The sequence below is a fragment of the Phocoena sinus genome, chromosome 20 (genome assembly GCF_008692025.1).
Source record: "Phocoena sinus isolate mPhoSin1 chromosome 20, mPhoSin1.pri, whole genome shotgun sequence".
Lineage (NCBI taxonomy): Eukaryota > Metazoa > Chordata > Mammalia > Artiodactyla > Phocoenidae > Phocoena > Phocoena sinus.
In genome coordinates this window covers 33,562,477-33,588,323 of record NC_045782.1, presented here as the reverse complement: position 1 = coordinate 33,588,323, position 25,847 = coordinate 33,562,477, and the positions used below count along the sequence as shown (strand labels likewise).

The 25,847-nt window shown below is 39.3% G+C and overlaps 1 protein-coding gene across 2 annotated transcripts in view; it reads left to right on the top strand.

Moving 5' to 3' along the window:
- The window catches only part of UTP18 (UTP18 small subunit processome component), a 40,097-nt gene extending 14,993 nt beyond the window's left edge, over nt 1-25,104 (top strand). Inside the window, exons 8-14 of one of the 2 annotated variants that reach the window (XM_032615672.1) lie at nt 4,869-4,969; nt 5,259-5,349; nt 8,057-8,180; nt 17,172-17,346; nt 22,233-22,375; nt 23,704-23,742; nt 24,949-25,104. In XM_032615672.1, coding sequence (XP_032471563.1) covers nt 4,869-4,969; nt 5,259-5,349; nt 8,057-8,180; nt 17,172-17,346; nt 22,233-22,375; nt 23,704-23,728 — 659 coding nt within the window. In that variant the 3' untranslated portion in view covers nt 23,729-23,742; nt 24,949-25,104. The remainder of the gene's footprint in view (nt 1-4,868; nt 4,970-5,258; nt 5,350-8,056; nt 8,181-17,171; nt 17,347-22,232; nt 22,376-23,703; nt 23,743-24,948) is intronic. The other variant, XM_032615673.1, reaches the window with a different exon arrangement.
- Nucleotides 25,105-25,847: the final 743 nt, after the last annotated feature.

The window sequence follows — 25,847 nt, the reverse complement described above, 5'->3', positions numbered from 1 at the left end:
CACGCGCAGGCTTAGCGGCCATGGCTCACGGGCCCAGCCGCTCCATGGCATGTGGGATCTTCCCGGACCGGGGCATGAACCCGTGCCCCCTGCATTGGCAGGCGGAGTCTCAATCACTGCGCCACCAGGGAAACTCTCCAAGGGCGGTTTTAATTTATCTATTTATGCTTTAAATCAGTGCTTCTCAAACATTAATGTGCATACGAATCACCTGGGGATCTTGTTAAAATGCAGACTCTGATTCTGTTGTTCTGAGGTGGGCCTGATTCTGCATTTCTAACAAGTTCTCAGATGCTGCTGATGCTACTGGTCCATGGACTTCCCTTTGAGTTGGAAAACCTTTAACTGTCTCCCCGTATTGAAATAGAAAACAACATGTAGTAGTTATTATTCTTAAATGTCATCCCACTAATCAAAAGGAATGTGCTGTGGTCCTTCCTTGCCTTGCATCCTCTTGGGAAAAGCAAACCAGGGGTGGCTGAGATCCAGTAGTTAGTGATGGGTACTGTGGATCTGCTGGTGTGCAGGGGTGTGTATCTGATCACCGGATTCTTCTAAGACATGGCATTTATCTTTGCCTTTTAATATTTTTCCTTCTCTTTCCTCAATAAGCATAACTTGGTAATAATGATAATTATAATAGTAATGGTAAATCACATTTATTTCTTCTTGTGGTGGTGTTATTGAATATAATTCTCAGTCTCTCGTGATTATAAAACAGTATTCATAACTCGAAATTAATTAAGGACAGTAGAACAAGGGGGAAAATTGCTGACAAGTAGGATATGCAAGCCTTACATGTATGTGAGCTCTTGGTTCTTGCAAATGCAAGTCTGAAAAATGAAGAATTCAGAATTGATGCATTCTGAAGAATTCCGCTTTGATGGTTCCTTCCACTAACCTGTCAGGGCTTTTAAAGTGGGGTCTGTGGACTCTCAAAATTCAGGGGTCTGTGAAGCTGGATAGGAAAAACATTCCACCTTTATTTTCACTAATTTCTAAATCAAATTTAGCATTTCCTTTGGTTACGAAAGTTTTAAACAACCATTATTTTGAGAAGGGTGTCATACACTTCACCAGACTGGCACACAGAAAGGTTAAGAACCACAGATTACTATTTCAAAGTTCAGAAGCAGTTTCTGTTGCATCATTTAGAAGGACAGTTCTTTTATCTATATCTATCCATCTGTGCCGGGTCTTAGTTGTGGCACATGGGATCTTTGTTGCCGCATGCGAGATCTTCACTGCAGCATGCGGGAATCTTTTAGTCGTGGCATGTGGACTCTTATTTGTGGCACGTGGAATCTAGTTCCCTGACCAGGGATCGAACCCGGGCTGCCTGCATTGGGAGCACCGAGTCTTAACCACTGGACCACCAGGGAAGTCCCTAGAAGGATAGTTCTTTTTTTTTTTTAAGATTTATTTATTATTTATTTTATTTTATTTTTGGCTGCATTGGGTCTTAGTTGCGGCACACGGGATCTTCGTTGAGGCATGTTGGATCTTCTCTTGCAGTGTGCAGGCTTCTCTCTAGTCGTGGCGTGTGGGGTTTCTCTCTCTAGTTGTGGTGCATGGGACATGGGCTCCAGAGCACGTGGGCTCTGTAGTTTGCAGCATGCAGGCTCTCTAGTTGAGGTGCCCGAGCTCAGTAGTTGGGGTGCGTGGGCTTAGTTGCCCCAAGGCATGTGGAATCTTAGTTCCGTGATCAGGGATCTAACCCCTGTCCCCTGCAGTGCAAGGTGGATTCTTTACCACTGGACCACCAGGGAAGTCCTAGAAGGGCAGTTCTTAAGGGAGCTGTCTTGTTCTAGGAAAACACAAAGAATTTGACCATTTGGGAATTCAGTTAGTTTGTCAGGCAGCCATTTTGATTTATAGGCATATGGTCATTGCTAAGCCTAGTTTTCTCTTTCTGTAAGCTCAAGGGTTCTAAAATATTAAAAGAATTTTTTAGAAGATTGTAACTAAGTACCAGTTCACTTTCCATCCTATGGAATTTGGCTCTATTCTAATTAAATTAGCCATTCTTTTCTTATCTATCAGTTGCTCAGCAGTTGACCTAAAAATCTCATTCCTGGGACTTCCTGGCTGTCCAGTGGTTAAGACTCCGTGCTTCCAGTGCAGGGGGCGCGGCTTCGATCCCTGGTCTGGGAACTAAGATCCCACATGCTGTGTGGGGTGGCCAAAAAAATCTCATTCCCTAATCCATAGAAACATTTATACCTGACATCTTTAAAGCTCTGTATCTTCTTTCTCAAGGCCATGTTATAAATTTTGTCGGGCTTCAATTTTTTTTTTTTGTTAGTTTCTGCTTTATAACAAAGTGAATCAGTTATACATATACATATGTTCCCATATCTCTTCCCTCTTGAGTCTGCCTCCCTCCCACCCTCCCACCCTCCCTATCCCACCCCTCTAGGTGGTCACAAAGCACCGAGCTGATCTCCCTGTGCTATGTGGCTGCTTCCCACTAGCTATTTTACGTTTGGTAGTGTATATATGTCCATGCCACTCTCTCGCTTTGTCACAGCTTACCCTTCCCCCTCCCCATATCCTCAAGTCCATTCTCTAGTAGGTCTGTGTCTTTATTCCTGTCTTACCCCTAGTTTATTCATGCCTTTTTTTTTTTTCTTAAATTCCATATATATGTGTTAGCATACAGTATTTGTCTTTCTCTTTCTGACTTACTTCACTCTGTATGACAGACTCTAGGTCCATCCACCTCATTACAAATAGCTCAGTTTCGTTTCTTTTTATGGCTGAGTAATATTCCATTGTATATATGTGCCACATCTTCTTTATCCATTCATCCAATGATGGACACTTAGGTTGTTTCCATCTCCGGGCTATTGTAAATAGAGCTGCAATGAACATTTTGGTACATGACTCTTTTTGAATTATGGTTTTCTCAGAGTATATGCCCAGTAGTGGGATTGCTGGGTCATATGGTAGTTCTATTTGTAGTTTTTTAAGGAACCTCCATACTGTTCTCCATAGTGGCTGTACCAATTCACATTCCCACCAACAGTGCAAGAGTGTCCCCTTTTCTCCACACCCTCTCCAGCATTTATTGTTCCTAGATTTTTTGATGATGGCCATTCTGACTGGTGTGAGATGATATCTCATTGTAGTTTTGATTTGCATTTCTCTAATGATTAATGATGTTGAGCATTCTTTCATGTGTTTATTGGCAGTCTGTATATCTTCTTTGGAGAAATGTCTATTTGGGTCTTCTGCCCATTTTTGGATTGAGTTGTTTTTTTGTTATTGAGCTGCTTATAAATTTTGGAGATTAATCCTTTGTCAGTTGCTTCATTTGCAAATATTTTCTCCCATTCTGAGGGTTGTCTTTTGGTCTTGTTTATGGTTTCCTTTGCTGTGCAAAAGCTTTGAAGTTTTATTAGGTCCCATTTGTTTATTTTTGTTTTTATTTCCATTTCTCTAGGAGGTGGGTCAAAAAGGATCTTGCTCTGATTTATGTCATAGAGTGTTCTGCCTATGTTTTCCTCCAAGAGTTTGATAGTTTCTGGCCTTACATTTAGGTCTTTAATCCATTTTGAGCTTATTTTTGTGTATGGTGTTAGGGAGTGATCTAATCTCATACTTTTACATGTACCTGCCCAGTTTTCCCAGCACCACTTATTGAAGAGGCTGTCCTTTCTCAACTGTACATTCCTGCCTCCTTTATCAAAGATAAAGTGACCATATGTGCGTGGGTTTATCTCTGGGCTTTCTATTTTGTTCCATTGATCTATCTTTCTGTTTTTGTGCCAGTACCGTACTGTCTTTATTACTGTAGCTTTGTAGTATAGTCTGAAGTCAGGGAGCCTGATTCCTCCTGCTCCATTTTTCAAGATTGCTTTGGCTATTTGGGGTCTTTTGTGTTTCCATACAAATTGTGAAATTTTTTGTTCTAGTTCTGTGGAAAATGCCAGTGGTAGTTTGCTAGGGATTGCATTGAATCTATAGATTGCTTTGGGTAGTAGAGTCATTTTCACAATGTTGATTCTCCCAATCCAAGAACATGGTGTATCTCTCCATCTATTTGTATCATCTTTAATTTCTTTCATCAGTGTCTTATAATTTTCTGCATACAGGTCTTTTGTCTCCTTAGGTATATTCCTAGATGTTTTATTCTTTTTGTTGCAATGGTAAATGGGAGTGTTTTCTTAATATCACTTTCAGATTTTTCATCATTATTGTATAGGAATGCCAGAGATTTTTGTGCATTAATTTTGTGTCCTGCTACTTTACCAAATTCATTGATCAGCTCTGGTAGTTTTCTGGTAGCATTTTTAGGATTCTCTGTATAGTATCATGTCATCTGCAAACAGTGACAACTTTACTTCTTCTTCATCAACTCTTGAATACACTACTGACACCTGGTTTTGTTTTGTTTTTTCTTTCTGATCCACAAAGTTAAGAATTAGACTCCCATTCATCATGGGATGTATAGTAGGTGGCTAGCAACTAGTTTCTGCATGTTACTGTGTTTTAGCTGTCTCTGTGGCAGTGTATTTTCCTTCTGGTGATGAACGTTTTGACAGAGAAGTATAATTTATCCTTTTAGTTACTTACAGGTATTACTGTTTACGTTTGGAAAATTAATCGATAAGTTTACTGGTTGGAGAGCTGGCTCTCAGGCCTGTAATTAGAATGGTGAATGTTAACCAAGACAAAGAACAGAAGTTTGCTAAGCATTTTGTAGTGACCTTGTATTTCGGTCATACTCAGTGATGCATGGGGTCAGACTTATTCAGAGTCTGAGCCCATGTTTTATTTAAGGCACTTAAAAAGTAAGAAACTCAGTTGTCAGTGAAAGCTTTACTGTAAACCATTAATCCTTATTGATTCATCTCCTTTCTTAGGTTTGAAGGAGAAGATAGTGAGGAGCTTCGAAGTCTCCCCAGATGGGTCCTTTTTGCTTATAAATGGTGTCGCTGGATATTTTCACTTGCTGTCAATGAAGGTGAACCATTATTAGCTGTTGCTTGTTTTTCTAGGATAAGACATTAGTGTAGGGATGGTCTTGAACCATAACTCATGGTGTCCTTAAATCTGCATCTCAAGTAGAGGAACATATTGAGACTTGGGGAGAAGTTGTGGGCAGTTTGGGAAGAATTTTTTTTTGAGGGTAGGGATAAACAAAGTTGAGTAGGTGCTACAAAAGAGAGAACTAGATTGCTTTTATTCTGCACGTTGTGATTCTTCTCTGCAGCGCCTAACAATTTGATAAATAATATTTATTGTTCTTCCAGACTAAAGAGCTACTTGGTAGTATGAAAATTAATGGAAGGATTGCAGCATCCACATTCTCTTCAGATAGTAAGAAAGTGTATGCATCTTCAGGTAAGTTAAGTTAATGATAAGATGATCCGAAGCTTCTTTGAAGCTTTGGGTGTGTTTAAATACCAACTTTAACCAAAACTGGGTTTGATTTGAGACTCTTTTGTGTTAGTAAGAAAATCATTTTTATTTTTACAATTCATTTTTCATTGCCATTTGCCTTCTCATTTACTAACTAGTAATGGTGAAGGGTTAACCACTTAACATGCACTGTTTGGGGAAAAGATGGGAAGAAAATGCATTTTATTTAATTAATTAGTTAAGTTTTGACTATGTTGGGTTTTCGTTGTCACGCGGGCTTTCTCTAGTTGCGGCGAGCGGGGGCTGCTCTTCGTTGCGGTGCGTGGGCTTCTCACTGCAGTGGCTTCTCTTGTTGCAGAGCACGGGCTCTAGGTGTGTGGGCTTCAGTAGTTGTGGCATGCGAACTCAGTAGTTGTGGCTCGCGGGCTCTAGAGCACAGGCTCAGTAGTTTCTGGTGCATGGGCTTAGTTGCTCCGTGGCATGTAGGATCCTCCCGGACCGGGGATCAGACCCATGTCTCCTGCGTTGGCAGGCGGATTCTTAACCACTGCGCCATCAGGGAAGTCCCCAGAAAATGCATTTTAAAAGATGATTTATTCTGAGACTTTCTTACTTTCTTTTTGAAAGTTACTTAGAATCATCACTTCTTTTAGCCTCTTTTGACTTGGATAATGTTTGGAATTTTATTCATTATTGACTGAAAACAATTCTGATCTCATCCTGGCATTTCTTTAGTACTACCAACCAACCCTTTATCATTCCTGACAGTCTCTAATCTTGTGCTTTTCTGCTGGCCTTTCTGAATGTCCTGTGACTCTTACCCCTTTCCCTAAAGGATCTTGGGGACCATCACAAGCTCAGCGTAGCTCATGCTGTTTGGTAGTGGGAGGCATTAGAGTGGTTCTGCCAGTGAGTATTATTCTTCAATCTATTCAAAAACTTTTTTTAAAAAAAGGATTAAGTTTAGCATTAACTTTAATTTTTGTTTTAGTTTTGGCCCAGGATCAAACTTTCACAAGGTTGAGTTACTTACATTTGTATGTTTTTAATCCAATAATATAAGAATGTCAGCAGCATATATAGTCTCTATTAATTAATATGCTAGGTTTTATGAGGGGTGAGGAATAAACATTGGTTCAGAGAAATAATGTTCCTAATGAAATGGCCCTTGGATCCTGGGAGAGTCAGAGTTGGGGAGAAGAGTTGAAGGGTCAGCACAGATACTGAGATTTGGTTATATGAATTGGATATAGATGTTGAATATTTACAAATTAGGTTAGTACCATGGAGGTCTAATTTACCATAAGAAGAAAGGTCCTAAAATCAGAGAAGGGGTAATCAAAAGTTGAGCCTTGGTAGTTAGGGGTTACCTGTACTTTGATTGGTGTTCTCCCCCCTCCCCTTCCTCCTTTCCTTCTTCTGTAAGGAGTGATTTGTGTGATTGGCACCATATTGTTCATATTTATTGTTTTATACGTATAAGGAATATTTTGATAGAAGGAGTGTTGAAGAAAGAATTTACCTTTTACCTTTTTAGCTGAACCAGTTTTTTCTTTTTGTTTTCTCTTGGATTAATTATTGCTTCTTAAGTCAACATCAACTTATGACCATCTAATACACTTGCTTTCTAGATGGTCTTCCTGCCCTTGATCCCTTCCGTTCCCATTTTAGTCTGTTGCTAGCTAGGCTGATCTTTAAACCCCTTCCTTTATCGTACCATTACACTACAGACAGACGTAAGTTTTTAAAATTTGAGCCTATTAAATTTTTTCTAAATACATATTTTACTTCTACCTAACCTAAACCCTTATGCCAGCCTGGGAAATTTTGTTTCTTAATGAAACAGTTGAAACAGTGAGATTCATTGAATTCTCATTGGAAGGATAATAGTATAGAAGGGTGAACGTTAGAGCAATATCCACATAAAAGAAAGATGAAATACATGAGTGAGGAGCCACCTTTGAGATGGGTATAGGGTCATTATACACATCTGTAATGGGTGTGAGGAAGGGGGTGATCATCAATATTGAGTGTATAGGAGAGAGAAAAAAGGAGGACTGATATTGGCAGTTAGATGGCCATTTCTATCATGAAAATATTTGTGTTCTCATCAGATTTAATATCCTTTATCTTTCACACATTCTCCCTTCTCTAAACTATTTGTGCTTATTACAGTAAATTATCCATATCTCCTTAATTAAATTATAAATTCCTTTTGGTCTGGAGCAGTTCATTCTTCATTTCCTCCTCTGTCGTCAACTTCATCCTCAGTTTGGTATCTAAATCACCTAGCCTCACATGTTAGTTACTCTGATACCTCTTGATAGATGTGGGAAAACCTTTGCTGGTGGGTTTTTTGTTTTTTCAAATTTTGTGCCAATAATTTATCTGAGTGAAATGTAGAAACTTTTTCTGAAAGTTCAACTCAAGCCAAGAGTTTGTGATTTTCACTCTAAACCTAAAGATATTATTTATTAATGACTAATGAGGATGTAGTTTTCTATATATGAAAATGTATACAAGAAACATTTTTAGACCAGTTTTCTAGACCTAGGACAATTATAGTATATAGTAGGTCTTTATTTGTAGTATCTTGTACTATTAAAGAGGGACTGAGAATAGTCAGTTCACTTGCCTTTCAAGTTTAAAACAAAATTAACCAAACCCATTTTTTGGCTGTTTCATTCAGGGGATGGAGACGTTTATGTTTGGGATGTGAACTCTAGGAAGTGCCTTAACAGATTTGTTGATGAAGGCAGTTTATATGGATTAAGCATTGCCACATCTAGGAATGGACAGTATGTGGCTTGTGGGTAAGTAAACTGAGGTTCTGGTAACCTTTACTCACCTTTTGCTAATGAGAAAATATTAAAGAATTGAGGGGCTTCCCTGGTGGCGCAGTGGTTAAGAATCTGCCAGCCAATGCAGGGGTTATGGATTCAAGCCCTGGTCCGGGAAGATCCACATGCCATGGAGCAACTAAGCCCGTGCGCCACAACTACTGAGCCTGCACTCTAGAGTCCACGACCCACAACTACTGAAGCGCCTAGAGCCCCTGCTCCTCAACAAGAGAAGTCACCGCAAGGAGAAGCCCGCGCACCACAACGAAGAGTAGCCCCCGCTTGCTGCAACCAGAGAAAGCCCGTGTGCAGCAATGAAGACCCAACGTAGCCAAAAATAAAATAAATAAATTTATAAAAAGAAAGAAAAAGAAAAAAGAATTGAGTATACTGAATGGTGCCTAGTAGTTCTGTTTATAAACTAGTAATATGAAATTAATAAATCCAGGTCTTACATTTTATTGTCTTAATAATACTTGTTAATATTTGTGTTTAATAATACTAATGGCAGTGTTTCAGCTCTTTAGCAATGAAAATACTGGACTACCTTATGTTATGGTATGTTTTCTTATGTTTGAAATATTTGTTTAAGTCTTAAAGATACTTAAAGCATTTTTGCCTTTAGCTAGCTAGGTGGTATAAACCAAAAACATGTTTTTTGGGAACACTGTTGTTAGTATTTTCGAGACTTTGAAAATATTATCTAGAACATATTATTGTGTCATTGCTGAAAAAAATGGTTATTACACTGGGGAAAAGATGGCTTTATTGTCCTACTTGATTTTAAAGATGCAGGGTGGGAGGAGGGGGTATTGGATACTTACCTGTAATTCTAAACGATTTTACCTACCAAATCACTAATCAGCACCTGTAATTTTAGAACTTCCAGAAGTCAATCTTTATGACTTTCTTAGACTAAACACAATTGATCCATAAAGAGATTTCAAATTCTGCCTTGGTGGGAGGTCCAGTGGGTCTTGCTGTTATAGCATACTCACCACTTTTTCTTCATTTCACTCCTTCAGAGGTTAAAATTGGGGAAACTGCTTATAAATATCCCTACCACCATTTGGAAATTGGTCAGCAGCTACCTTGGGGCCTGGGAAGAAAGGAAAGTGGAAGCAGGCTGTGGAGCTTGGAGGCCAGGCTAACGTCACGTGGGTCTGCATAGGCAGTAGGGCAGCCTGAGCCCAGCGTTGCTAGAGCTGTGCACTATGGCAGCAGTGCATGATGAGCAGGTCTTCTGAGACTAAAGCTCCTTTACAATGAAGACTGGTATTTAAATTAATTATAGATAATTTTAAGCAGGCCTGCTTTTGCCTTTATGTGGGAAAGAATAACTGCACAAACATAACCTTCACTCAAATCTGTGAAGTTAATCTTTTTCTAGTCCTTGCCTCTCTTTTTTGTATCACTTTTTGTGAATCGCCTTCGAAGGGCCCAAAGAGGAAAGAATCTAGTATTAGTTGTTTAAACTCATTTGATTTTAATTGCCTTTCAGTGTAATTGAATTCTGATGTGCTTGGTCAAAGACCATTATTAGGTTTTTATTGTTAAACCTGGAAAGAAAGGCCTTACCTTGTTAGAGGAATTTCCCATGCTATTAGACAGGCGGGGAAGAGTTGGTGGTGGAATCAGGGCAGAGGTAGGAGAAACTGAACTCACTTGACTGGTTGGCTGGCTGCTCCTTCCCTTCCTCCCACCTCCCTCTCTTACCCCTCTCCATGTACTGGTGTGAAATTTCTCTATCCTGGACTTGGCTGCTGGGAATTAACTCCTCCCTTGATCTCAGAATTTGTCTGATAGTGTCTGTTAACTCTCCTCAGTGTCCTGGCATAAAGTGGATGCTTTTGATTTACAGCTTTGCTCTGATAGGGAAATAGGGACGCTAAGAATGTTGTAAATAGAGAGGTCTGTTAGTTTACAGTATCTTTTTTTTATGGCTTTGGTTAATATAAGGATTGCTGCATATTTTTAGAAAGTTTTCACATTAATTTGTACATCAGTGTTAGAACATACTTGGGAAATCATTAGGGACTAACCCTTCCTTACAGGTCGGCAGCGGGGCGGGGGGGGGGGGGGGGGGCGCTGATGCCCTGAAGCGTTCTGTAAGACACAACTGAAATCATTGATAAGGAGGGGTCTTGAAGCCTGCAGTCTTACTTTTCCAGGTGCAGTGCCCTTCTCGCTCTACTGGGTAGAATCTTAGTTAAATTGTACCTTCTGTATATGCATCTTCTGTATGTGCAGTAGTGTGTTTTGTGACTTCGTATCTAGTCTAGAAGTCAGTCAGTAAAAAAGAAAAAAGAAAAAGAAATATTTGAATGCTGGCTATGTATTACAAAGCACTGTATATTGAAGAATGGGAAGTTGAGACCTGGCATATTCTCTCCTTTGCACGTGACAGCTCTTTGAATACATAGACTTCAGAAGATAGCTCACTAACTTCAGGTGGCCCCATAAGGTGACTTGGAGAATCCCCTGTATCTTGTTGCTGTTGCTTTATTTTTTCTGCTTTACAGTGAAGAAGTCAGGAGCATCTTGTGCTGCAGTCATGGAACATCACTGGCTTGGGCTCCTGCCTTGGCTGGGGGTGTGCAAACGATAAACCACTTCGGGCTCTTTGTATTTTGAGAACTGTTGGTCAAAGCCATAAAAATACCTCTTTATATTTTCTCATCAAAGTTCTATCAGGTGGTTAGATACTTGTTGACTTTAGTCTTCATTACCTTCTTAAAAGTACACAAATTAAGATTGTCTTTTTACTAGTTTCCATCTAAATAGTCTTAAACTGTGCTCTGAATAATAATTACAATAAAAAGATTTATAATATTAATAGCAAAATTTTTCAGCACTTAGTATCTGCCAAGCACTGTTTTTCATATATAGCTGTATATGTGTATTTTGTGTGTGTGTGTATATATATATAAGCTACATATGTATGTGTGTATACAAATATATATATAGATATTTTTTCATATATAATTTAACTTAATTCTCATCTCCTACTCCATGATATTGGTACTATGATCCCTGCTTTACAGGTGGGGAAGCTGAGGCACTGTGAGTTAAGTAACTTGGTTAGGGTCAGACAGTAAGTGGAAGACCCAAGATTACAAATAGTCTGGCTCCAGAGCCGGAGCTTTTAACCTTTAAAATTTTTGTTTGTTTTCTTTTTAAAAATTTTATTGAAGTACAGTTGATCTACAATGGTGTGTTAATTTCTGCTGTACAGTAAAGTGACTCAGTTATACATATATATTCTTTTTCATATTCTTTTCCATTATGGTTTATCCCAGGATATTTACTATAGCTCCCTTTGCTATGCAGTAGGACCTTGTTGTTTATCCATCCTATATCTAATAGTTTGCCTCTGCTAATCCCACACTCCCACCCCTCCCCACCACCCCCAACCACAGGTCTGTTCTCTATGTCTGTGAGTCTGTTTCTGTTTTGTAGGTATGTTCATTTGTGTCGTATTTTAGATTCCACGTATATAAGTGATATAATACTGTATTTGTCTTTCTCTTTCTGACTTACTTAATATGATAATCTCTGGGTCCATCCATGTTGCTGCAAATGGCATTATTTTATTCTTTTTTATGGCTGAGTATATTCATTGAATATAAATATATACCGTATCCATTCATCTGTCGACGGACATTTAGGTTGCTTCTGTGTCTTGGTTATTGTACATAGAGCTGCTCATAGCATAGGGGTGCATGTATCTTTTTGAATTATAGTTTTGTCTGGACTGTTTTATTTTATTGAAGTATAGTTGATGTGCAATATTATGTAAGTTACAGATGTACAGTATAGTGATTCACAGTTTTAAAGTTTATACTCCATTTATAGTTATTAGAATATCAGCTATATTTCCTGTGTTGTACAATATATTCTTGTAGCTTATTTTATACATAATAGTTTGTACCTCTTAGACCCCTATCCCTATATTGCCCCTACTCGCTTCCCTCACCCCACTGGTAACCACTAGTTTGTTCTCTATATCTGTGTCTGTTTCTTTTTTGTTACATTTACGAGTTTGTTATATTTTTTAGATTACACATGTAAGTGTCATACAGTATTTGTCTTTCTCTGACTTATTTCATTTAGCTTAATGTCCTCCAAGTCCATCCATGTTGTTGCAAATGGCAACATTTCATTGTTTTTTATGGTTGAGTTCTACTGCCTTTTTAAAGGTACATCTCTGTGTGTTGATGTGTTTAAATATAAAATGGTACAATCACTAGGAGTTTTGCAAATTAAGGAGTCTTACAAGAAGTAAAGAACATTTAGTCCAGTTTGTCTTTAGAATGAATCCTTTTGTGCCATGTATATAATCCCTTTGGAAAATCAGCTTCAAACATTCTGTGCTTCAGCTTTTATATAGCTTTATCTTTTAAAATGTCTAAATATACCTTAGATTGCTATTTTTCCTACTTAAATCTGTGTTTTAAACCCTTAGCTTAAAACTTTGCTTCAGGATTTTTGTGATTTCAGTAATCTACCTGGATTGGGAGAATGTGGAAACTAGTCTTTTGTAACTTAAAGCTAACAAAAAGTTTCTCTTTCTAAGATATTTTCAGTATTAGTTTATTCTGATGATGATTGTCCCTTTTCTGTTATCTTTCCATTTGTTTGTATATCTGTTTTTAATTTCTTGCTGGTGTCTTAGTCTAATTCTGCACATCCATCACAGTAACTTCTAGCCACATGTGCTATTTAATTTTAAATTAATTAAAATTTAAAAAATCTAGTTCCTTGATGACACTGGCCACATTTGATGTATTCAGTAGCCACGTGTGTCTCGTGGCTATCATGTTGAGCAGCACGGCTGTAGAGTATTTCCATAGTCACAGAAAGGTATACTGAGTAGTGCCTGTCTTATCCAGTCATTTTATTGATAAGGAAACTGAGGTCTATGAGTTAGGTAATTTAAGTGTTGTTACTCATCAGACTAGTTATTGGCAGAGCTGGATCTGGAACTCATGTTGTCTAGTTTCCAGTTCTGTGTTCTTTCCACACTGCCACCCCCCAAGTATTTTTGATTTTATTTTAAAAGAATACTGAATAATTCAGGGCTATAGAAAAGTATGAAATTTGTTACGATTTAGGGCCTGGAATTAATAGTTCTTTAATTTTAGTGCTCTCATTGAACATATAAAATGGATTTCATTTTGCTTCATCTAGAGATTGTTCAGGACATGTATGCTTTATAATGCAAGGAAAACCTGTTTTATTCAGGGATACGTTTTTGCTTCAGTTTCCTCATTGATAAAAACATTTATTGAGCATTGAGCTGGAGATTGTGAGATGGAACTATGCATCATCACCTCATAGTTTTTTTTGTTTTGTTTTGTTTTGTTTTTACGGTACGCGGGCTTCTCACTGTTGTGGCCTCTCCCGTTGCGGAGCACAGGCTCCAGACGCGCAGGCTCAGAGGCCGTGGCTCACGGGCCCAGCCACTGCGCGGCATGTGGGATCTTCCCGGGCCGGGGCATGAACCCGTGTCCCCTGCATCGGCAGGCGGGCTCTCAACCACTGTGCCACCAGGGAAGCCCACCTCATAGTTTTTGATCTTATGTGAGGACATGCATACATGTATCTCTGTTTACAAGGTGAGATGTCTTAAGGGCTGCAGTTGAGATACAGTGTTTTAATTTTAAGAATGTTAGGAATGGTGAGGGCTGTTATTGTTGAATGTCTGGAAAAGGTTTTGGGGGATATTGGCACTTGAGCTGGCCATTTTGAGGGCCAGATGGGGTTCAGAGAAAGGCATTGCAGATAGTGGAAAGGATGAGAAAATTCAGGTTTGTGTTCTGAGAGAAGTCTGGATGGGATGACTCTTAAGGGAGGTTAGGCTACAAAGGTAAGCAGTCAGGGGATAACTTGTAGAAAGTTGTTCTATGCTGTGTCGAAGAATATGGACATTAAGTGGAAAGAGAAACCGTTAAGAGTTTTTAAGCAGAGGAGAATCATGATGATATTTGAATTTTAGAGTTTGAAGTAGATAATTTGCATGACAGCCTTTAGAAGGGGAATAGAGGTGCAGGTAAATGAGCCTTGAGGTCATTGCAATAATCCAGGCATTAAGTAGTAACGGTGGGAATGGTAATAGGGAGATAGGTAAACAATGCTTGTAACATATGTCATAACTGCTTAGAAAATTGGGATGGGAGAGAAGCAGTGACATTATCAGGCTCTAGGCCAAGACAGCCAGAAGAGTGGAGTTGTCCATAGAATGAGGGTGGAGGAGGGAGGCGTGCCAGAGATAGGCGTGTCACGGGGCTGTTCCACAAGCAGTTAGAAGTGAGTGGAATTAAAGACACTGATGGTCCATGGGGGTAAATGAGATGAGAGAGACACTAGAGGTAGGTTGATGTGGTTAATTGCCATCATTCCTGTTGGGGAAGATTTTTGTGTACCAGGATACGTCGTGGTTGCTGATCTGCTAATGGATTGGCTTCTTGATTCAAGAACCTGCTTCTAGTCCAATCAGCTGTGGTTGAGGGTGGAAAGATAACAGTCATGTCTGTTTCTTTAGTTTGGATTTCAGGGATGAGCTCCTTTCTCCCTTTGGTCCTGTTCTTCCACTTACGATACCTGGTTTTAGTTGTTGTTGTTCTTTGTTTTTTTAACCTAATATTTCCCTTCTCCATCTCACGTCTTACCTACCTCTTCCACAGAGCTTCACTGGAGCAACTTCACCTCATATTGATTTTTCCCTTCTTTGAGGTTCTAGATCACGTAAAGAGCTTAGCTTATGTTCTCCTGTATTTCTGGGTTATTTTTTCCGGGGTTAAATTTTCTGGGGTTAAATTCCTTCTGATATTCTGTGTTCCTGTGACAGTTTGCATATTGCTGGTTATATAGATATCATTCAATAAATAACCGCTCTCAGTAGCATATTAGAATCAGTTATCAATATATTTTAGCACAAATACCACTGTAAGTTTCCATATATCAAAATGATTAACTTGTACCATTTTTGTTCCACACATCTAAGCAACATAGGCTATATTTAAGGGTACTCTGATGTTCGCGAGGATAAGATTTGATCTAAAATTGATATTTAGAAGAGAGTATATGGATTATAACTTTCCATCTTTAATTAAGATGGATTTAGGCATAAATTAGTTTTCAGCAAGAAAAGAGATTCAGTATAAAATAAGTACAGTGAATAGATATTTTGATCCAAGTCAAATACATAAATAAGGAAAATATAAATTTTGTCTTAGGTTGTTGTAACAAAGTACCATAGACTGGTAGCTTATAATCAACAGAAGCTTATTTCTCACATTTCTGGAGACTGGAAGTCTGAAATCAGGTTGCCAGCACGCTTGGGTCCTTGGTGAGGGCCTTCTTCCCAGGTTGCAATAGGCTGGCTTCTTGCTGTGACCCCACAGGGTGAAAAGAGAGTGAGAGAGCCTCTGGGGTCACTTTTATAAAGTCCCTGGGCTTCCCTGGTGGCGCAGTGGTTGAGAGTCCGCCTGCCGATGCAGGGGACACGGGTTCGTGCCCTGGTACGGGAAGATCCCACATGCCGCAGAGCGGCTGGGCCCATGAGCCATGGCCGCTGAGCCTGCGCGTCTGGAGCCTGTGCTCCGCAATGGGAGAGGCCACAACAGTGAGAGACCCGCGTACCGCAAAAAAAAAAAAAAAAAAGAGATCGTATAAAGTCCCTAATCCCATTCATGACCTAATTACCGCCCAAAGGCTCACCTCCTAATACCATTACGTTTCGGATTAAGATTTCGACATAAGAATTTTAGTGGGACACAGACGTTCAGTCCATAACAAAATTATATAAACCCAGGATATATATTGTTTCTCCTGAGTGGTTAATATGGACTATATAGTTAGCTGTCCTTAAATTAAGGCGTTCTTAATGTATATGAAATATATATCAGAAACTGTATATGTAAGCAGTTTGAAGACTTTAAAGCACTAAATCTAACATACTATTTGTGTGTTGGCTATAATTTCAAGCTATGGAATCTTGTATGTGAACTGAATTTGTCTTGTGTATGCACTGTGCCTGGTTCACTGTAGGCAGTAAGTTTAAGTGAGAATGAGTACAGGAATGAGGGAACACTTAGTGGAATACATATGTGTCGCCCTTGTTAGTTTGAGGCTTAATTTCTTGCATCTTTCAGGTTGATGTTGCATTTGCTAATTAAGTTCGAATTAAGTATCTATGAATTACAAGTACCTTATTCTTATTCCTTATAAATGATGCCCATAACATTAGGTTGTCTGAACACTGAGGGCAAAAAAGTTTACTGAAAGTTCTCGTCTTTGGATGATTCTGTTAAAGCCATTAAGATCTACTTTTTATGAATATTGGGTATAATTCATTGCTGGTAAATGTTTCAGTTAACTTGGAGTGGATGATCATTTCCATAACTCTTGACTGTAGATATTCCTGGTAGAGCAAAAAATTAATATGCTTGCTGTTACAGCTGTTGTTCAGCACTGTTTTGGAAGTTCTCATAAATAGGATAGAATAAAAAAGGAAAGGAGGAAACCTATTTAGATAGGGGAAGGACAGCTCTCATTCGCATATTAGGATGTTAGGTTGGCCATAAATACCATGAGAGTGGCAGTCTTACTCTCTTTTGTTCCCCTTTGCAACCGAGGCGATTAAATAGTGCCTGGCATAGAGTTGAACAGTAAATATTTATTGAAGGAATGAATAATGAAGATTTTACGCTTTGTAGGATTTTCTAGCTAGGCTCGTAACTAAAAAGCTGCCAGAGTTAACAAGAGTTCAGTAAGACTACAGTAGAACTGACAGACTGTGTCTAGCTTTTGCCTTGGGATGAACTCTCCAGCCCATGGTCCCTGTGTAACACGATACGATTCCTGTAAATATCAGTTTGGGGGGTTAGATCTTTATTCACTTAGGTTGTGAAAACCCTTTTGCTTGTTTTTAATCTGTTGTATTCCTTTTTCTCTTTGCAGTTCTAATTGTGGAGTGGTAAACATATACAATCAAGATTCTTGTCTCCAAGAAGCAAACCCAAAGCCAATAAAAGCTATAATGAACTTGGTTACAGGTGTTACTTCTCTGACCTTCAATCCTACTACAGAAATCTTGGCAATTGCTTCAGAAAAAATGAAAGAAGCAGTCAGATTGGTAATATTTCTTTACCCTTTGCTTTTAGCATTGATAATTTTAAAATTTAAAGTTGAAAACATGGAAAGATAATAGGAAAGTGTTGGATTATTTTAAAAAGAGTAGCCTCTTTTGATGTAGAAACTCCTTATATTGTAGCTTTTGGGTGTTATTATAGAAATGACTAACAGTAGCCACCAAATTTGTATTATGTCAGTTCTTTTGGGAAAGCTGTGCTGTCCATTCCTAGCGTTTCTTAAGTGGTAGTCTTCATTTTCAGAGGTTTCTTTCGGCATATACATGAAGGAATATGTTTAAAGCAAACACTTCATTCCTCTATAGTTTTTTTTTAATTAATTAATCCATTTATTTTTGGCTGCATTGGGTCTTCGTTGCTGTGCACGGTCTTTCTCTAGTTGTGGTACGCAGGCTTCTCATTGAGGTGGCGTCTCGTTGTGGAGCACGGACTCTAGGTGCGTGGGCTTCAGTAGTTATGGTACACAGGCTCAGTAGTTGTGGCTCGTGAGCTCTAGAGCTCAGCCTCAGACGTTGTGGCGCACGGGCTTAATTGCCCTACGGCATGTGGGACCTTCCTGGGCCAGGGATCGAACCTGTGTCCCCTGCATTGGCAGGCGGATTCTTAACCACTGTGCCACCGGGGAAATCCCTAGTTTTCTTTCTTCATCTACTTTTTAAGGCCTGGTGTCATAATGGAGTAGAGGCAATTCTTAATTTTTGAAAATAAATTGAGCTTGAAATTAAATTGTATACAAAGATTGCAATTTAAATAGCTGGATAGTTACTTGTGAAGATAGCTCTGTGCCAGGGATCTCCAGGACTTCCCCCAGGTTTGGTGAATAGAATAGTAAATAAAAGGACTCACAGGACTCAGAATATGGTCAAACTCATGGCTAAGAATAATTACGGGGAAAGGATACAAAGCAAAATCAGCAAAAGGAAAAGGTGCATGGGGTGAAGCCTGGAAGAAACAGGCACAGGCTTCCAAGAGTCCTCTCCTAGTGCAAGTCACATAGGACACGTTTAATACAAGTCCTCTCCCAGTGCAAGACACATAGGATGCATTTAATACAAGTCCTCTCCCAGTGCAGGTCACATGGGACACGTTTAATACAAGTCCTCTCCCAGTGCAAGTCACATGGGACACATTTAATTCCTCCAACAGCAAGTTGTGACAACATGTGTTAAGTGTTTTCTGCCAGAGAAGCTCATTAGAGACTCAGTGCCCAAGGTTTATATTGGGGGTTGATCATGTAGGTACCCTCTGCCTAGGAGGTACCCAAAGTAAAGGCTCCCAGAAGTAAAGGCAAGTGTTCAGCATAAACCACATGAGACAAATCATTTAGGCATAGTGAGCTGTCCTTATCATTTAGGGAAAGTTTCCCATGTGTGTAGGGACCTGTATGCCAGTCAAGTTCCCAGACGCCATCTAGGAGCCACTTGCAAGCGGGCCTTTCTAAGGATAGCAGCCTCAGGCCAGTGTTGACTCTTCTCTGCCCAACCTCAGAGTTCAGCTTAAATGTCACTCCATCTGTGTGAAGTTTCCTACCCTTCAGGCAGAAGCAATTTCTTCATTCATTCAACAGTTATTTGCTGTGGGCCAGGTATACAGATGGCATAGAACTTTGAATGGCAGCATTACACTGTGTTGTTGTTATGTGTATACCATAAGCACTTCACAGAGATTCTTATTTTTATCTTGCTTACTCAGCAAATAAACCGTACACACTTCATCAGCTTTGTTTAATAGTGTATAGTTTACAAAGATTTATAAAGAATTGTACAGAAATATTTTGAGCCAAATAACAGTCCTCAGAGGATTGGCTCACCCCAAGTCAACAGCTAGTAAAGGGCAGTGAACTGTGATGCTAGATTCCATATTCTTTCTAACATTTTAATGGTTTTCTGACTAAACTCCTCAGAGCCCTAGAATGTGTATAGGACTTCAGATGGTAAGTAGGGCAAGTAGGAGGCTAAGCTCCTCCCTGTATTATATAGAGCAGCTTCAGTATTACTTGTGGTATGTATTGGCATTCTGCATAAGATTTTCTTTGAGGGAAGAAAGAGTTCTGCTGGAAAAAGTGTTTGGAAAATATAGCATTGTGTTTTATTGCCTCTTGAATGAATCATTTGATAAATGAGAGGATCCTAATTCAAGTCAGCTTTAAAATCTCCGCTCCTGTAATGGTAGTGGTGGACTAGTACATATTAACCTTTTATCATTTTAATGGTAGTAAGTTGTTTTAGAAAACCATGGGATCCATCTCTGTTGACATAATGTATTCTGCAAGATACCTAGTAGTTAGTTCTGCCTAGTTTGCTTCAGTGATCATGGCAGCATTTGTGGTTTTTTTACTGTGGCAAAATCACACAAGGAATTCATTAGTAACAGCCAACTCCCATTTTTTTTTTTAACTCCCATTTTTTAAATGGTAGTCAACCATAATATCTAATGGAAAGAAGCCAGGCATAGCTTTAGAATGCCTCAGTGAAACATTGGTAGTGTCATTAAATGCAATCTCTTATAATGATCCAAAGAGCTCTGTTACTCCAGCACAAAGCAGTGAATATAAATCTAAGCCATTGCACCAGTCAGAGACTCAGAAGTTAAATTGTTATTACATCTACAATCTTGGATGTTGTAGAAGTTGTGGAACTCCTTATCCATTAAATTAAGGATGAGAGACCTTTTATTTGTTGAATTTTGGTATCTGGACCCTTAAATGTAATACAGAAATTACGTTGGAGATAAAGGGAACTTTCTGAATTAAAGAAGTTGGGTTGTTTTTTTTGTTTTTTTTTTTTTTTTTGGTGGTATGCGTGCCTCTCACTGTTGTGGCTCTCCTGTTGCGGAGCACAGGCTCCGGATGCGCAGGCTCAGCGGCTATGGCTCACGGGCCCAGCCGCCCCGCGGGATGTGGGATCTTCCCGGACCAGGGTACGAACCCGTGTCCCTCGCATCGGCAGGCGGACTCTGAACCACTGCGCCACCAGGGAAGCCCAGCAGTTGGGTTTTTATGGGACTTTTTCTTATTAGTTCAATTACAGCTTTTAATACGGGGGTCATAAAGAGAGGTTAGAGCACAGCTGAGTTCTAACCAGGTGGGGGTCATTGGTCTGAGGGAAGGTGTACTAAAAACACTGGGGAATAGTTACAGTTGAGTCTTTTAGGAGGGCATAAACATGTTTTTTGCCCCTGATATCCAAGTCAGTAGGGGACATAAAATTTTAAATTAAATTGTCCAGGGCTTCCCTGGTGGCGCCGTGGTTGAGAGTCCGCCTGCCGATGCAGGGGACGCAGGTTCGTGCCCCGGTCCGGGAAGATCCCACATGCCGCGGGGCGGCTGGTCCCATCAGCCATAGCCGCTGAGCCTGCGCGTCCGGAGCCTGTGCTCCGCAACGGGAGAGGCCACACAACAGTGAGAGGCCCGCGTACTGCAAAAAAAAAAAAAAAAAAAAAAATTAAATTGCCCATAAGTTGGTATTTATCCTCCATCAGGAAGAACACATCAGCTTGTCGTGTGAAACCATGGCCGCTGTGTACAGTTGTGTAGGTTATTTGTTGCACAAGGCACCACATCTAAAGAGACTCCATTTACGTCATAAACTTTGTGTTTGTATTTACTGTAGTATTTCTGATAATTTTGGTAACAGAATTGTTCTGTTTATTTAGCTAGAAAAATACACAGCTACCTTCCGGTAAAAATGAACTTTAAAAAATTGCTTTGTGTCTTGTGCCCCAACTTTTGTGAACTTCTTAGCTTTAATGGGTCAAGACCACTTCTAGTGCCTTTGCATTGATGCTAGGCTGTGCAGGCAGAGCCTGCTTCCCAGAGAAGTGGAAAATAATTGAAAATGGCTTGGAGATTCACTGTAAACTTTACTTTCTTGACAAAAAATGGTCAATAGGCATTTATTGGGGGAGTAGGGCCTAGTGACTGACTGAAACCAGTGTAATAGACAGGTGTATCTAACAGTGGGTTTTACCTGGTACTTGTCTATGAAAATCACCTTGATTGGGTGGTTTAAAGTCTCATCTAAAAGTGAAGGATGATTAGACTACCATGATTAATAGCTGAATGATAATTCTGCATGTGAGTATTAAGGCGCTGTATTTCTTGGAAGAGCTAGAGAATGTGTGAAAACGAGAGTTTGTTAAAATCCTAGTCTGCTTAAGGTAACGGCTTCCGTGCTTGGGTTTTATTTATCCACAAATTGGACGAGGACTTGTCTTGCCTAGCTTGGATTTGGGCCTGTTTTCCCCCAAGTAGACTTTCCTGGAGAAAGAGACCTGGCCTTGGGGTGAGCTTTTGGCTCTTTCTCAGTCAGAACACAGTTTCACTTGATGAACTAGGTTTTCATGGTTTAGCCCTCCTCAAGGAGAGATTGCAAAAGGCAAAGAATATACCACAAAATTGAGAAATAAAAGTGAGAAAAGGGGAAGTTAGATGATACTGGAAGATTTGGTATGACTTTGTCTTGGATTCAAACTCTTCATAATGTTTGAAGAATCTGTTCCGTGTGATTACATTTTAGTACCCTTTACTGTGGTTATTAAGTCAGAGCATTAATGGGCTCTGCTGTCGACTTTTCACTTCATTCATTCACTTACTCGTTTGACCCTCCCAGGCACCATGCTAGATGCCGCATTTTAATGCAGCATCAAGAAAGCACTTTCTTCTCTTCCTTCCCTTCCTTCTTAGTTAATAGCACATTGAGAATCAAATTTTAATTTTGGAACACTTTGCCTTATTAAGAGAACTGTACTTGATGTGTGCTACAATCAAAATGAACTTTCTGTTCTAGCAAAGTGACAGGATGAAGACTAAAATTTAAGAAAGATGCGCTCCCAGTTGTTGTAGTTTAAAGCTTTTTATTATTTCCTGCAGGTCCACCTTCCTTCCTGTACGGTATTTTCAAACTTCCCAGTTGTTAAAAAGAAGAATATTTCTCTTGTTTATACTATGGATTTTTCTCCCAGAAGTGGTTACTTTGCTTTGGGGAATGAAAAGGGCAAGGCCCTGATGTATAGGTAGGTATTATTTATGTTTAGAAGTCAGAAAGAAGTCTCAGCTTCTTTTGAAAATGTGAAGATAAAGTTGTTGCATTCTCAAGTCTATAATTATATATAATTTATTAGATCTGTAGTTTATTAATTATAATTAAGAATTATTAACTGATAAATTATAGAGTGTTTATAGTCCACTCCCATCGTCATATCTAAAAAAAATGTGCATTTTTCTACCATAAGATTTTTCTAGCAGAAAATTTACTTGGGGAATTTTTGGGGGAGAAGGGGAGGCTATATTTTGAAAATGTCAAATTGAGGAAAAGTTGCCACTTTAATAATACTGCCACTTTCTTGGTGCCTTATGTTTAGATTAGCCTTTGTTGACTTGAATGCTCTATTTACTCCACTAGATGTAAGTGATTTTTTTAAAGAGGTATTTCTTTTCCTGCAGCTGTAAGCTGTAAATAAGGATGTTAACTACAAAGATACCAAAAGCCTGTGCTCTGTCCAGGTTCTTTTCTGTGCTCAACCTACTTGGCTATAAAGCAAGAACAAATAAAATCTAATTACATTGTTGCTGGGAGATACAGGTGACAAGGTAGCTCTGGGGGAGAACCTGTGACTTAAAAATAATAGCCACCTTTCCTTGCTCCCATGTGTTGGCAGTGAATGTTGCATAGAACCCTGTGTTTATGTTTGTATGCTTCAGGGAAGGCCTGCTTTCAAAGAAACTGAAATCTGGGGTGAAGAAGAGGAGGAATACAAATTGGTTTTGAAAAGAGAACATAGCAAACAATAATATGGCTTATAGTTTTGCTTACTTTGAAAGGAAAATGGTTGGGTGGTACCGGGAAAATTGATAATTCCGTCATTCTCATTTCACTTCATTTTTGGAGTGGTTCTTTCAGTTTGGATTTTATAAAAGGATGCAGATTCTTACTGAACTTAGGAATTCTCTTCCAAAGCTTTGGTTTATTATAACTGATTTGTTTCTTTTCTTAAGCCCCAAAGCTCATTAGAGTTTTCACCAGAGCATTGGTCTCTAGTGAGACTGTTTCTAGCATGTGGGCTGGACTGACAGCATTTCTGTTGCATGTGGCTGATCGGGTATTTCATAGACCGTGATGTAGCGCTTTGGAGCAAGCTGATGGCTTTTATCTAAAATCTGAGGTATTAGCGTTAGGGTACTTCAGAATGGCAGCTTGAGGAGTCGCCTGGCTGCCTAGGGAGAGCGATTGTGATTCCATTCCCACACCTGAAGTCTCCCTAAGTGTCATTCTGTGATCTGATTGACAGTATCCTGGGTAATCACAAAATTGTTTTGATGATTTTGTCTTTTACTTTTTCAGGTTGCATCATTACTCAGACTTTTAAAGAGATTATTTGAAGTAAGAAAATCTTTCACTTTTTTTTCATCCTACAAAGTTTTAAAGTTACACCCATTGCTGTCAGTTGGCAGAGGGGCCGTATTAACTGATTTTTGTTTCTTTGCCTCTGGGTTGCTCTGTCTTCAGTTAAGGGAGTGGGATGGATATAGATCAGGAAGAGCCTAGTTGGACTTGAATCTTCCTTGGGAATTTTTTATCCCAAATCACAACAGTCTGGCTCTGTTCTTCTGAGGGCAGATCTTTAATATTTTGTCCATAATGGTCATCAAAATTATAATTACTGAATATTTAATCCACAAAGGAGAAGAGACTTAACTGAGAGAGATAAGTATCTCCAGATATAATTATAGCTTCCGTAAGCTCAAACCCTTTTATTTTGTATGTTTCTTGAGAGATTATAAGTGGCTTGCCTTGTAGCTAGTTAATGGTTGGTCATTAGTTTTGCTGCCATGTATAGTAGATATATTTGGCATATGCATATATGTACACAATTACGCCATATATGTATTTCTTTTTCTTCCAGTTTCATTGAGATATAATTGGCATACAGCACTGTATAAGTTTCAGGTGTACAGCATAATGATTTGACGCACATACGTCATGAAATGATTACTGCAATAAGTTTAGTGAACATCCGTCATCTCGTATAGATAAAAATTAAAGAAATAGAGAAAAACTTCTTTCTGTGTGGTGAGAAGTCCTAGGGTTTGCTCTCTTAACCACTTTCCTGTATAACACACTGCAGTGTTCGTTATATTTATCATGTCGTACATCCCATCCTTAGTACTTACTTATCTTATAACTGGACGTTTGTACCTTTTGACTTCCAGGTACAAGGTTTGTGCCTTCCTCCAATTGCTGCTTGGTATTTAAAACAGTAGGACATGCTTCTCTTCCTATGGCTTGATTTTTCACCTGAGATATGGTGGTGGTTCTGAGGTGGAGCTGCGACCAGCTGTTCATCACAGTTGACTAATTTGGTCTTCTCTGAGATTCATAAATGTTGAGGAGAGACTCTGGGAGTGCATGTAGACTTAATTAGGGGAAAGAATTTTTGAAGGTGGTGGAATTTTGAGCAAAACGTTAGCCAGGAGGGGAAAGCAGTCCAGCTGCCTTGCCTCCCAAAACAGCACTGCCAGTGCATGTTGTTTGTTGGTGACCAGTGACTGTAAATCAAGTATATAATTTCTTCTGTTCTTTCCTCAGATCCAGTTGAGCCACAAGAGAAACCCATCCTGATAAATCTTCTCAGAAACTTTCCAGAATGAGTGATAATATAAGGATAATGATATATTGAGCCAGCTGTGCTTATTTAAGTTACCAGAAATGTTTTAATAAACCCATAGTAACTTTTGTTTGAAACTAAGTGTATGTGGTTCTTCCCTGTCCAGCTACACACACGCTAATTTGGGTGCATTTCTTTTAAGACCCAACATGAGAGATTGGAAACACCTGTCTGTAGCCAAAAATAATACAGGTAGTTAGTCTCCTGTTTCACAGTTAACCCTGATTAGTATTTCCCCATTTCCCAGCATAGATTTCTCTGTGTTTCTGGGTATCAGCTAACAGAGATTCTGATGAGCTGGAGGTCAGTCCACATTTATGAGAACCGTGGGATCTAATGGTATAAATTTTGAACCTTCAGGTTTTCCTAGAAAGGTAGTTGTGGAAGCGAAAAGACTTTTCTGGGCTTAGTACTTCAAATGATTGTCACTGTTACTTTGTGGGGAAGGGGGCATATGAAAACCTGGTATGCTTGTCCTACTAATTACTAGCCACTCCCCTTCCTGGAAACGTACATGACGCCAACTTAAAAGTTTAGTTGAGGTTCCAAGTTTGTCGGTTGATTGTGTAATTCTTTAATCATAATATAACCTTGCTTAAGTCCCTGTGTTTCTTAGGAAAAACTGACGTTATATTATGTATTTCACCCCACCTCCTTTCTAAAATGTGGGAAAGAAATGGCAGGTTAGAAAAGGAAGTTACTCCAATGACAAAAAATGGTTCTGGCTCTGCCCAGAGAAGTAATAGATCCCACTTAACTGTACAAACAAACAGGCCAGTGCTGGGTATCTTCAGTGTCTTCAGGGTCCTGCCAGGTCTAC